Here is a 13,030-nt window from a genome sequence, read left to right as displayed (position 1 = left end):
GGACGGAGCGAGTACTCGGACTGTCAGGGCTGCTATATGGCTCATGATGATGGAACTGACACGGCTAGCGAGGAGTGTCCTCTTTCATCCTTGGCACTCTGTGCAAGGTTCTTCCCAAAGAAAGGAAGGCTGATAGTCCTTGGTCAGGGGTTTGGAAGAAACTCACACTCCCTTGTAAGAAAAACCCAGCACATTTTCTGTTAGGAGGATGCAAAGTAATGAATAATAATAATAAACATTAAGAGGTGGCTGTCTTAGTTTTATCTTATTTTGCAGATGTACCCTCAGCTCCTCTTTCAATAAGAGCCTCTCCTTCCTTTCCTTCCAGATGGCCACTGCTAGAGGAGCCTTCCTGGGCTCTCTTGTCAGGGCTTTGAGACTAACGTAGTTCAATTTGTCTGCATCGCATTTGTTGTCTGAAGCTTTTGAAAACAAGGCTTGGCCTTTCCTTGGTTTTCCTGCCTGTTCACACACGATCATGGTTCCCTCTTTCTCCTAAGCCACACTGCTAGACCCTTGCCCACTGCCATATCCAGGGGGAGGGCCATTTAGAACCACCTGGAACTACGTCTCTGGGGTCTGTGTGTTGAGGCCTCTTTACCTTCTAGAATCCCAGAAGTTAATTGTGATACTACATTCCTCATAGTAGGTTTTACCCCAAGAAAGACCAAGAAAGAGCACCAATCAAGGTCCTGTGAAAATTATATTGTATTGGAGCCACGTTGGTGGGTAATACTTAACACTCATGCTTTCCAGACTACTCAGCTGTTGGAATTTAATTAGCAGCAATATATTATTGTCAGAGTAATTAAAACCTTGCCTTGATTAAAAACAGAATTGTTTAATTACAAGAAAAGGTTTGGCTAGCCTTAACTTTCTGTTTGAAAAATACAAGTGGCCTCAGTGGATCTGCTCTGTCTCCCCATCAGGCTTGAAGGTCCGGGAGGTGTTTATCAACGTCACCAGACAGCAGGTAGAGGATTTCCACGGGCCACAGGACTACTGGTGCCAGTGTGTGGCCTGGAGCCACCTGGGGACCTCCAAAAGCAGGAAGGCCTCCGTACGCATAGCTTGTGAGTACATGAGGGGGGATGGTCTCGTCCGGTAGGAATGCAGGCCAGAGTTCAGTACAGCTGAAGAGGGGCTTGGGATGCGCCGGGTGCTTCTGTAGACTCGAGATTAACGGACATCAAGAAACTATCACAACGATCTCTATCTCTGCTAAATTTACTGTTTTAAAGTTGTATTTTAAATGTTTGATAATTTCCTCTGGCATACAATCAGCCAATCAGTTAGGCTAAGCGATTCTGCCTAGACCGTCAGAGTGCAGGTGTCTTGACAATGCCAGGGAAATCGGTTCCTGAGAGAAAGAAACCCAGGTGAATGGGTTCTGCTGTTCGTTGTCAGTGACGAAGTTCAAGGGGCATTGATGGAAAAAGGTGAGCAGTGACTGTTTACTGCTCTTTCCAGCAAATCTGCAAAAATAAGACATTAAAGATTAAGGGATTTTTGTAGCCTACTATTGAACCTCTTGCTTCTGAATCTTAAAACATGGAAATGGGTTTTAAAACTGCATGTGTTTGACCCACGGAGAACTCCAAAAAAGACACTTTGGCGGGGGGGGGGGAGAAGAAGAAAATTGCTTTTCAGGAGAGTCCAAGATTTCTTCATCATATTTCAGCATCAGTGTTTTTATCATCTCAAACATATTTAGAAGTACAGAAACTTCCTTTCTCCTCCCTTAAAATGTCTTCATTCCCCTACTCCCATTCTCCCACCCTGATGGGTCCCCATAAAACCTCCTTTGTGAGCCCAGGAGTGTAAAAGCTCCTCTGGAAAGAAATTGAGAGAAGGAGGGCAGACTTGGTTATTGTTGTTTTATTCAAATGCTGCCTTTTGAGAGTGCCATAAAGAATACGGGACAAGGGGGATTTATTTGAGGACTCAAGGAATTCATAGCAGATGTCGATGGTTTAGGGGTTGAGAATAGGAATGAATTGCTATTTGCAGAGACATTTATGTTTCTTGGGAAATGAAATCTTCTTCTCAAAATATGCATTTCACCTTCACTATACTGGCAATTTGGGAGGCCCTTTCCTGGATATTGACTGAGCCCTAGTAGGCCAAGGAGAAGAGGTCATTGCGTCAGCTGTGCTCTTGATGGAAGAGCCATGGGAAACCATTTTCCTATAGTTATTTAGTTAATTTTAGCCAACAAATATTTTATGACTTGAAAGTAGCGGTCAGCTGAAAGAGGGAATAATATGTTCAATTTTTACTCTTCCTTCCTTAACACCACCGGCTCTGTGATCCCCACATGGCTTCGGCTAGGCTAGTCTTGGTATTTGGTCCTGGTCAGGGGGAAGCGGATTATCTTCCAAGTTCTCTCTCTCTCTCTCTGAAAAAAAGAGAGGCCAGACAGCACAGGGGATTTCAACATGGCCTCCCTCCATGTGTGGCTTCTCCACATCACTTTTCCCGGTCTCCCCCTTCCTCCATGTCTCTGAGGCCCACGTGACCTATTCTAGGATTTACTAGAAATAGCATCTCACTGATCTGTCACCTCCAGGCTCTCTCACCTCCACACTTGCTCGCTTCATTTCTGATTGTCACCTGCTTGCTAGAAAGCTCCAGGGGTTTTCCCCTCGCTTACAAAGTTTGGCAAAGAATAGCTCCAGTTCTCCTTTGTTCATGTCCCATAACCTTTGATCATGTACACCATATCCTTCCAGGCACTTGGCTATTCTGAATATCAGCCTCACTCCTCTGAAGTGGGCCTTTGCGCCTATAATTTTCAGGGTCACCATGTGTATCATGGTGGTTAAGAAGCCAAGGACTGCATTCCTCTCGGTTTCTGGTTCCACTAGTTGGTTTTGTGATGGTGGACAAGTTATTCATCTCTCGTGTCTTAATGTCTCTAAGGATAAAAGGGTGCCTACTTCAAGAGTTACAGGCATTGATAACTAGAAAGTGTTTAAATCTCTACCTGGCACAGAGAGATTTATCAGCCTTATCAGTTATTAGCTGTTGTTTTATGACATACTTGAGCCTCCAAAGAACTGGCATCACTCCTCAGTAGGTGTCTTACTACTGACTAAAACTGATTGTACTGAATTAAAATTGTAGTGCCTTAGCAAATTTTCTGCAGATTATAGCTATATGGACTCTAAAAATCCATTCTAGAGCAGCCTTATGATCCAACTCTCCCAAGCATGATAGGATCAAAGAATGTTACAAATGGAAAACCCTGTTCTATCATTTCCTGCCTTTTTAGAGTTGTCTGATACTTTTGTGGTAATAGTCTCATTCTCTTCAGGTATTAAAAAAAACATTTTGTCATTCTTGTATAGGATATGCACATGTGAATATGATAAGCATGTGATTTTTAAATTAAAAAATTATCATTAAAACCTGTATTATGCAATTAATGCAATTTCCTGTATTTAACACATTTTTTAAATTTTTTCCTATGTATCAAGTGACACATCCTTTAATTTATTTAAAATTATTTATGCAAGTCAAAACATAATTTGTCATTAAATATTGCATTTGACTTGGGGACCAGTGTACATTAAAATGTAAATGGAAATTTAACTATGTTTAATGGCATCAAAAGTGGAGGGGAAAAACTGCCTTTAGGACCTTGCTTGAAATTCTTTTCATTTGCTTGTAGGGGGGATAAAAGGCACAGTCTCTCTCTCTCTCTCTCTCTCTCTTTCTTTAATAGCTTTCATGTTTTGTTGAAATAAGATTTCTGGCTGCTATTTGCAAGTACTTCCCAGCAAATAACACATTGCACATGAGGATAGTCTTTATTCCCAATAAATGAAAAGCCAAATTGGATATAATTGTCACTGTGTTTCTTCTTTTTAAGATTGGTTTTTGAAGTACTAAAGACATCTTAATGTGCTAAATAAGGATTTTGATAGATGAATGTAGCTTATGAATCTGATGACAATTGTCTTGAGGGGACTTTGCAAAATTAGTATCATTTTTATATTATTCATTAAATTATTGTAGTTCAACATCAGAGCTCCTTATGCTTCCTACATTTAACCGATGATGAATTCAGAATTTAACAATTTCGAAACTGCAACAAGCAAAACCTTCATGGCAATTGGGGCATAGGGGTGTATTGACTGGAGTGCCTTGACGTGATCATATTAGGTAATCGCTGCAAGAATATCAGGAAGCTCACTGGCATGATATCACTTAGACATCATTTGATTTTAAAGGGAAACAGGATAAATACAATTATTTTATTTATTTAACTCGTATTTTTATTGACATGGACCCACGTGGGTTATCAGTTAAATATGCAGATTCCTAGCTTCCACCCCAGGCCTGTTGGATCAGATTCTTGAGGAGGGACCAAGGAAGCTGTGTTTGTATGAAGTTATCCAGACATTTCTGTGATTAGGTAACCTTGGGACATCCTGCCCAGAGAGTGCTTCTCAAACTTTAACATGCGTGAAAATGGGGATCTTATTAAAATACAGATGATTCAATTAAAATGACTCAGTAAGTCTAGTCTGAGGTCTGAGATTCTATTATTTGTAAGAGTTCTTAGATGATGCTGCCAGTCAGTCCGTGGGCCATACTTTGAGTAGCAAGACCCTAAAAAAAAAAAAAAAAAAAAAACCTTTATGAAGCACTATTTGGGAAATGTTGATTTAACCCATTTGTCCAACTGCATCCTTTCATACCTTTATAAGTGATGTTCAGAAAAGTTAGGTTGGCTTGACCGAAGGTCCACCCAGCAGATGGCAGATATCATGGAGCCAGATATCACACCATTTCACCCTTCCTCCGTGCTCTTGCTACTATGCCATGTTGATTCCTTTCAGATGGAATTTGAGAACCATCATAGAAAGAAAAGTTCACGTGCATTCAAGTGTTTCCTTAAGGAAAGCAGTGATTGCTTTTCCATTCTGTTTCTGAGTAAATTCTTCCTCGTGGTAAAGTTATTGCATTTATTGAATATATGTCAGTGCATATAAGTTGTGTGTATTATATATACACACACGCATATATGTGTGTACACACACACACACACACACACACACATATAAAGCCACAACACATTGCTGCCTTCGCCTCGAGAAAACAGTACGGGCTTTGTTTTAGTAGCCAAAGTGCCTGTCGTCTTAAACTATTGTATTTTCCTTAATAATTCCACACTGTGTCAGGGAGATGTTGGCCTCCTTCCAAACGCCTGGGGCTGCAAATAGCTGAGGCCCCGTTTCAAAAGTGATCTTCTAAAGGTAAAAATAAATAAATAAAGCCACCCCCCACGCCACCCCCACCAGGTTGGCAGAAGCCCGTCTCCAGGGAGGGACTCCCATGGGCCTTCTCTCGTTTGTCTGATTCAATCCAGCTGGAGGTAGCCGGGCCGCTGCGGTATCTGTTACTTCTGCTGCTGGACCGTTGTCAAAACTAGGAATATTCAATTATTCCTAGTTGTTTACTTTCATGTGTGAACATTTGGCTGCTTAGCTATTGCTTTTCTTGCCCGCTTTTCTCCCTCTTCTTCATCGGCTTACCAGATGTTCTGCCAGTATCATTAACCCTTGGTTGGTCAATTGATGCTTGAGACGTGGGCCTTTTCTCGACTAGAAGAGCTGGGGCTGGAAAGAGGGGAAGCCGGTGTCTGTTGAGTCACATAGCAAGCTGCCCCCCTGGAATGAAACACAGCAGGAAACCACTGTTTTGTTGATTTTTTTTAAAAAAAAGATCTATAAAATATACATCCTGAATATAATTTAAATAGGCTGCTTCTAAAATATCTGTGCCGTTGTGCCAAGAATGAGTGGAGAGTTTAAAGGAAAACCTCATTTAAAAGCTAGGGAATTCTCTACCTAATTTTATAGGCACACAGTAAAAACAGTATTATTTTTATTTGTTTCTTTTTTGGGGGTGGTAGTTTCTTTTTGGAAACTACAGAATAGAGACAGCCAGTTAAACCTCCCTTATGGATCTCAGCTCCATGGCGCTGATAATTTCACCTGCTCAAAACTGTCAATGACCCCCTTCCTGATAGCACATTAGATATAGGAATAAATATAGGCACATCTGCCTGATAGTCACAGGCAGCCTTAACCTACATTTCTAGCCTTATCTCCCACCACAAGTCATGCAAATGTGCTGAGCTTCCACTAAGTTAGCACAGCTCAGATTCTGGGACATGAGACCCACTTTTCCCCTCTGTGATGTGCTCATATTCTTTCTCCTCCCTGGAGCGTATTTTCAGCCCCACTTTGCACTCCTACCTCTTTCCACCTAATTCCCACATCCAAGGCCCATCTTGTATGCTGTCTCCTTTATGAAACCTAGTTAACAAATCCTTTAATGCTAATTGACCTCAGCACCTGACAAGCCAGCTGAACCATTAACAAAGACATCCATGCCCCAACCCCACCCCCTCCCCGGGCCCCATAGCATCTCCAGCTTCAAAACTGATAAGATCTAAATATCCACTTCTGAGTTCTCATAGCAATTTATTTAGTACTTGTCCATGGTACTTATTATAATTTGCTCAGAATCATAGTTATTTTGAAGTTATTTGGGGATTTATTTCCCTTCTTAGAATGGAACCTGCTTTAAGATTCAACTGTATCACCCTCACTGGCTTGACTTGTGAGCCTACTACGGAGACTGATAGATAACATTCCTGGTATTAGGAATGTTTGTTTTGGTTTGAAAAGGCGACCTCATCAATGCCAGATCTGACTCTATGAAAAGGACATTTGTTAGTAGTTTGTCACGATTGTGCCCTTGTACTAACGGGGCCTCTGGCTTCTTAGCGAACCCATAGCTCAGCAGGACATTATTATAAGGATCATATCTGTCCTCCCTGCCTTGTGCATACTCCTAATGATCTTTACTGCCATAAAGAAAGGGTCAAAAGGGATTTGGGAGTAGGTGAATCATTACAACCATACAACTCTGTGATATGCGGTGTGTGGCTCTGAAGGAGGCCAAGGCCACCAGCTCTGCTCGCAGTGTCCATTCCTCTCTTTTCAGCACATGGAATTTACTCACAGGTTATGGGAAAAAATTGTTAAGACCGCTCAGTACTTGGTAGAAATTGCACAAAAGCTGGAAACCCTCCTTCCCCTCTTCATGGAAGAATGTGGCCAAAGTAAAGAGAAAATATTATTTCACTCTGCCAAAGGCTGATCCTTTCCTTTAGACTGAAATTAATTTACAGTTCACCCTTCAACACCATGGGAATTAGGGTCACTGACCCCCCTCCGTGCAGTAAGAAAATCCACCTGAGAACTTTTGACTCCCAGTAACTTAGCTGCTAATAGCCTGTTGATTGGAAGCCTTACGGATAACAAAATCGACTGACAAATATTTTGTATGTTACGTGTATTATACACTATATTCTTACAATTAAAGCAAGCTAGGGAAAGGGAAATGTTATTAAGAAAATCATAAGGAAGAGAAATCACATTTATAGCACTGTAGTGTATGTATAGAAAAAATCCACACATAAGTGGACCTGCGCAGTTCAAACCTATGTTGTCCAAGGGTCAACTGTATATGAATATTATTGAAGATATGAGAGTCAGGGCCTCCAGACAAAGCTGGACACTGTATGGGAGCATCTAGCCAGGGAAGGGAATAGGGGTTGAAATGCAGCCTGCACTCCACCAGCCAGGATGTGTACCTGGACCGTGGTTGCAATCACCTGAAGGCAGGGGCTGGTTTTTCTCGGCACAGAGGTGATTTTTCTCAAGCCGTGCGTTCATGTGTGTCTGATTTACACAAAGGTACCACATAGGCTTGTGGCAGTAGGACTAGGTACATAATTTGCGGGACTGAATGCAAAATGACAGTGTGGGGCCCCTTGTTCAAAAATTAAGAATTTGAAGCCATCCACATGGGAGCCTTCAGTCAAGCAGGGGGTCCCAGACCACCTGCTGGCCCCATGCCCATGAAGCCGGCTGTGAGTGGCAGTAATGTGATGGTTTGGGAAATCACTTCATATACGTAATGTTTATATAAAAAGGGAATAATTGGCCTAGAAAGATCAGGGACTCATTCATTCTGATTCCATGCAGAATTGGGAACAGGATTATTCTGCTTTACTCCAAAGCCAGAGGTAGCATCATAGGATCTAAGTTTTCAAATGCATATTTGGGGTCAAGGTGGCAACTAGAAATGTTCGTTGACAAAGCGTTCCTCTTTTGGCCATGTTCTCCTGTAAACTGTGCATAGGCCGCCAAGGGGCACATGTCTGGTGGGGATTCTCTAGAAGGAATTACTGCACTAGGTGAGTAGGTAAAATATACACTAATAGAGGTTTTTAATTTTTTTTTCTATTTTGACATAATTTCAGACTTCAGAAAAGTTACAGTGTAGTTCAAAGAATCCCCCTAAGTCTTTTACTGAGACTCTTGAAATGTTAACATCTTACCACATTTGCATTGGCATTAGCTCTCTGTGTTTATATATGTTTTTGTATATAGACTATTATGGTTTATTTTCTGACATGTTTCAGATTAAACTGCAGACATGATGCCCCCTTTCCCTTAAATACTTCATCGTGTGTGTTTTTAAAGAACAAAGATATTTTCTGACATAACTAGTAGTATAATTATGAAGAATAGTTATAGATAGTACAATTATGAAGAAATTAACATGGATACAATACTGGCATCTAATCCTGAGACCTTATTCATAGTTCATCAATTGCTCAGTAACATCCTTTTCTAACAATAACAAAAATCATCATGGGTTATATTCAGCTGAAAGGTCACTTTAGCTTTCTTTAATCCAGGTAATTCCTCAGTCTTCCTTTGTCATGCATGACATTGAATGAAGTGTAAATCTCAGTTATTTTGTATAATGTCCCTCATTTTGAACATGTAAAGAGGAGACATCAGCCAACTAGAAAGGACTCCCACTGGCCAAATATGGGACAATTTGAATATCAAAATAATTGGTAATGATGGATGATAACTCAGTACATAACCCAAAAATCCATACTGGTATTTTGAAAAAATGAATGAACATATAAATAAATGGGCGCAAAGGGAGAGCTCGTCCCTTAGAGTTAAGTGGATAAATGAAAATCATTATTTAGCACCATCATAATATTCATTGATTCAGACAAGTATCCCGGATGCTTAAACTAGAGGGTGAATGTTTCAGGAGTAACAGGATATTGATATAATCTCAAAGTATCTCTCCACAAGATACTTAAGAATTACCAAGGGGAAATGCATAGCTTTTCAGTGAAAAATCCTGCCATCTACCATCTTTATCAAGTGATGGGTGTTGACGTCACCAACAATGGGACCCGTTGGCAGTGTATGTCTCCCGATGTGATGGACAGAGCAGACTGAATCACTTAGTGCTGTTTCTTCCGAAAATGTCTAATCTATATTTAACCATAGGAAAACATTGGACCAAACCTAAATTGAGGAACATTTTACATAAGAGGTCATTTTTAACTTCACATGTCTCTCAAAATGCCAGCCCTGCGTGTAACACTGCAGGGATGTTCTGGGGAGACAAGAAACCTCAGAGTAGACATGCTGCCTCTCTCTGTAGCATCAGGCATGCTCCCCTTTTAGGTCAGTCAAATATAAACATGGATTCAAGGAGTAGAAAGCAAAATTTTCTTAAATTGTGTGAAGATGCAACTTGAAACTTTAAGACCATTTCATGCATGTGTCCTATCTTTTTAGGCCCCACCCATCAATGCAGTGCAGATTCATATCTCTTCTCCTCTGCCTGCCTGTAGGGACACTTAGGTAGAAAGTGTGAGAAATACTGAACAATAAGACATGTGATTCTGTGAAAAGAGTAGAATGGTTTGGATGGAATTGATTAAAATGGTGTTACTTTGGCTTTACTTGTGCACAGTTGAGCACACCCACCTGAAAGATGGGCATTATTAGTTAGCAGCACGTTACTTCACAACATGACCTACTGTGGACATTGAAAAAAAAATTCCCCAAATACTATTCCTTTGTGCTACTTTTTGCCTCCATTATTTGAACAAGAAGAATTTGCAAAAATATGGCCACCACCTTTTTAGCACTACCAGGCTGCTCTTCTTGTGGTAAAAATAAACCTTAAACTTCCTAGAAAATGGCCATCTCTGTAAACACATCCATGTAGTAGGGAAGAGGATACAGATTTTATTTCATCCCTCATTTTCTCTACTAAGGAAATCTTCTGATGGATAATGAAAACAGCTGTTAAGCAAAAAAAAAATAAAGCTTTATTAATCTTTGAGGACTCTGAGCTTTGGCATAGTATTAAATTAGTCTTGTATCCCTCCTCCAGAATAAGGGCATTCTAGAAATTTGATAAGTAGCAAAGGAATGCTAACTTAGATGTAGAAGTGTTAGCCATCCTTAGCCGTCCATGAATAATTCTCTACCATGTTCTAGATAGTGCAACCATAAATCAAATTCCATCCCTTCCTGTGAAGAGTTTACAGTCTAGGGAAGAGCTGTGTTTGAAACACGTATTTTCAATGAGGCATGTTAATGGTAAGCTCAGTGTGTTTTGGGAGGGGCAATTTGCTGCTTCTCAAGATCTTAGATACACTTCCTGAGTTAATATCTGAGCTACTTCCTGAGAAAGGAGGAGGGTTAACAATTCAAAGAACAGGGCAAAAGCACAGAAAGGTGTAATGGTATGTACTACTTGGGAAAACTAAGAGATGCAGCTAGAAGTAGATAGGGTCACATTACGGAGGGTGTTTGAATTCTCTGTTGAGTTTAGACTCATCCAGGATGTGGCCTGGTACCATTGAAGTATCTTAAGCAGGGCAGTGATGTGGCCTTGTTTTCTAAATCCCCTACACTCTGTTTCCCCAGAGCCAGAGAGATTTAAGGGGAACAAGACCAGAACAGCAGTCCAGGAGTGAAATTCTGTAAATGGTTAAGGGGTGAATGGAGAAAGAGCCACGAAGAAGACCGGGGTTGGGGGGAGAAAGGTTGAAGAGGCCCTGGGAGACCTAAGAGGGGGTGCAGACTTGTATGAAGGAATCAGTGGTCATTAATGTCCATGTGATCCAAAGATGAAGGTAAGAAGTGAGAAGAGTCAGTGAGATGTGATCATCTCAAGGCTCAGTGGATCTGGGCAAAGCAGTGTACTGAGAGGAGTTGTTAGAAGATCATAGTGGATCTAGGAATCCATAGGAGATGAGAAAGCAGAGGTGGTATGAACAGCCTTTTCCAAAAATTTGACCACAGAGAGAAGCTAGAACAATGACTAGAGTTAACCATTTGAGGAATGGATGGTGATTTAATATAAGCATGAAGATTAGAAGGGTTCATATTCTCAAAGCTTATGGAGAAGGACCAGGAGCAGCAGAAAGCATGAAGGAGAGGTCAGAAGAGCTGGCTTTGCATTCTGGGTTCAGCCAACTAGCTTTGTGCTCCTGTGTAGAGTCCTCCAAACCCGCTGCATGTGAGAGTCACACGAGAGACGCTTTGAGATTAATATGACTGGAGACCCATGACATCTGAATCCCTAGGGGTTGGGACACAAGCTTGCTTTTTATGACTTTTGCTGTCTTGTCTTCTTCTCAGTACCCACAATTCTGTTTGCTGTGCAGGTTTCTCCTTCTCTTCCCACCTCTAAGTATTGGGGTGCTCTAGGCCTCCCTCTTGAAACCTCTTCTCTCCTCAAGTCACAGACTCTCCCCAGGTGAAATCTTTCCCTCCATGGCTTCAGGTCCTGTTTGTTGACTGCAGATGACTCTCAGCCCTGACCTTACACCTCATCTCCTGACTTCTTTACTCACTGCCCACCTCGTATATCTAGGAGGCATCTTTAATGTAATACATGCCAAAGAAAATTCTCTTGGTTTTCACTTCATCAACACTGCTGCAAATCTGTGTTTATTCTCCAATCTTTCCTGCTTCAGTAGTGGCCCCTCAGGTGCTCCTGACAAGACCAAGGCATCATCCTTGACTCCTGTGTTTCTTCCAGCCACGTCCCACCCAGTAGCAGCTTTATCTCCAGAACAACCCTGAATTTGCCCACTTCTCTCCATTGGTACTGACAGTTGTTATTCCTTTACTGTGATGATCCCCTCCCTGCTTTCATTCTTAACATCTTAAAATATATTCTCCACGCTGAAGCCAGAATGCTTTTGCTCCCAAAAAGGTGCACAACTTCTGGCTGGCGTGATCTCTTAGATCCTTCTTGTTCTGACAAGATTGATTTGAAGTAAAGCAAAATGAAGTTTTTTCTTCCTTTCACTCAGTTGCTGTATGGGGCCAAGCAGGAGGCAGGGGTGCTAGATGTTTGGTGGTATATTCCAGTGTTGACATGCTCAAGACACTGGCCACATCCTGTCCTGATTGACCTTCCTGGCCTTGGGGAGACCTGGAGTAGGGGAAGAACCAGAGAATCAGAAAGCTAAAAAGGCAGGTTAAAAAAAAATTCTTCTTACTGCTGGGGTGGCTTTTTCTTTTGGACTCTCTTCCCCCACTTTCTACTCCCTACCCCCCTCCCCATCTCAGCAGTACTAGTACTGAATTCTAGTGAGACGGTGGGTATGGAAAGCTTCAGATTACTTTTAGGTCATTTCTTTTGAACCTCATTGCCAGTTCACATCCTTCTAATCTTCTGTGGAGGGCTGTGAGGGCACCGGGAAAGTCAGGAGTGATTCTTCATGTCTTTGTTGTTCTTAAAACTCTCCTCAACCGTGGAATCTGTTTTGCATCCGAGTGTTCATCAGGATGCTGAGCTGTAGGAGCGCTAGTGCACTGGGAGCAGGAGTGGGGCTTAAGGGACACTGGGGATGAGCAGTGTGACCTTTCTTTATACTTCTTCAGAGCTGGGCAGCCCAGTCTAGTCAATGATTCCTGGGACTGCAGTTGTTTTTTTTTTTTCCTCCATCAAAAGCACTTTGGTTCGGTGTGTCCATCTGCATTCATCTAAGACTCAGTGTCCCCATTAGCATAGCAAGTAGGACAATTGTACTCTTAAACTCATAGGATGTGGAGCTTAGGGGTACATTTTCCCAAGAGCATTCAGTGGAACATGATGT

The 13,030-nt window shown here is 41.6% G+C and overlaps 1 protein-coding gene across 10 annotated transcripts in view; it reads left to right on the top strand.

Annotated features, from left to right (window-relative positions):
* The window catches only part of UNC5D (unc-5 netrin receptor D), a 536,221-nt gene that overhangs the window by 319,701 nt on the left and 203,490 nt on the right, over positions 1–13,030 (top strand). For 9 of the 10 annotated variants that reach the window (XM_032413432.1, XM_032413429.1, XM_032413431.1 and 6 more), the window contains exon 3: positions 930–1,073. The exons of the other annotated variant lie outside the window; for it this stretch is intronic. In XM_032413432.1, the coding sequence (XP_032269323.1) occupies positions 930–1,073 (144 nt within the window). The remainder of the gene's footprint in view (positions 1–929; positions 1,074–13,030) is intronic. 10 annotated transcript variants of the gene reach the window in all.

The sequence above is a fragment of the Phoca vitulina genome, unplaced genomic scaffold (assembly GCF_004348235.1).
Source record: "Phoca vitulina isolate PV1807 unplaced genomic scaffold, GSC_HSeal_1.0 scaffold15, whole genome shotgun sequence".
Taxonomy (NCBI): Eukaryota; Metazoa; Chordata; class Mammalia; order Carnivora; family Phocidae; genus Phoca; species Phoca vitulina.
The sequence above is the reverse complement of the archived record's forward strand: the minus strand, read 5'-3'. Positions and strand labels throughout refer to the sequence as shown.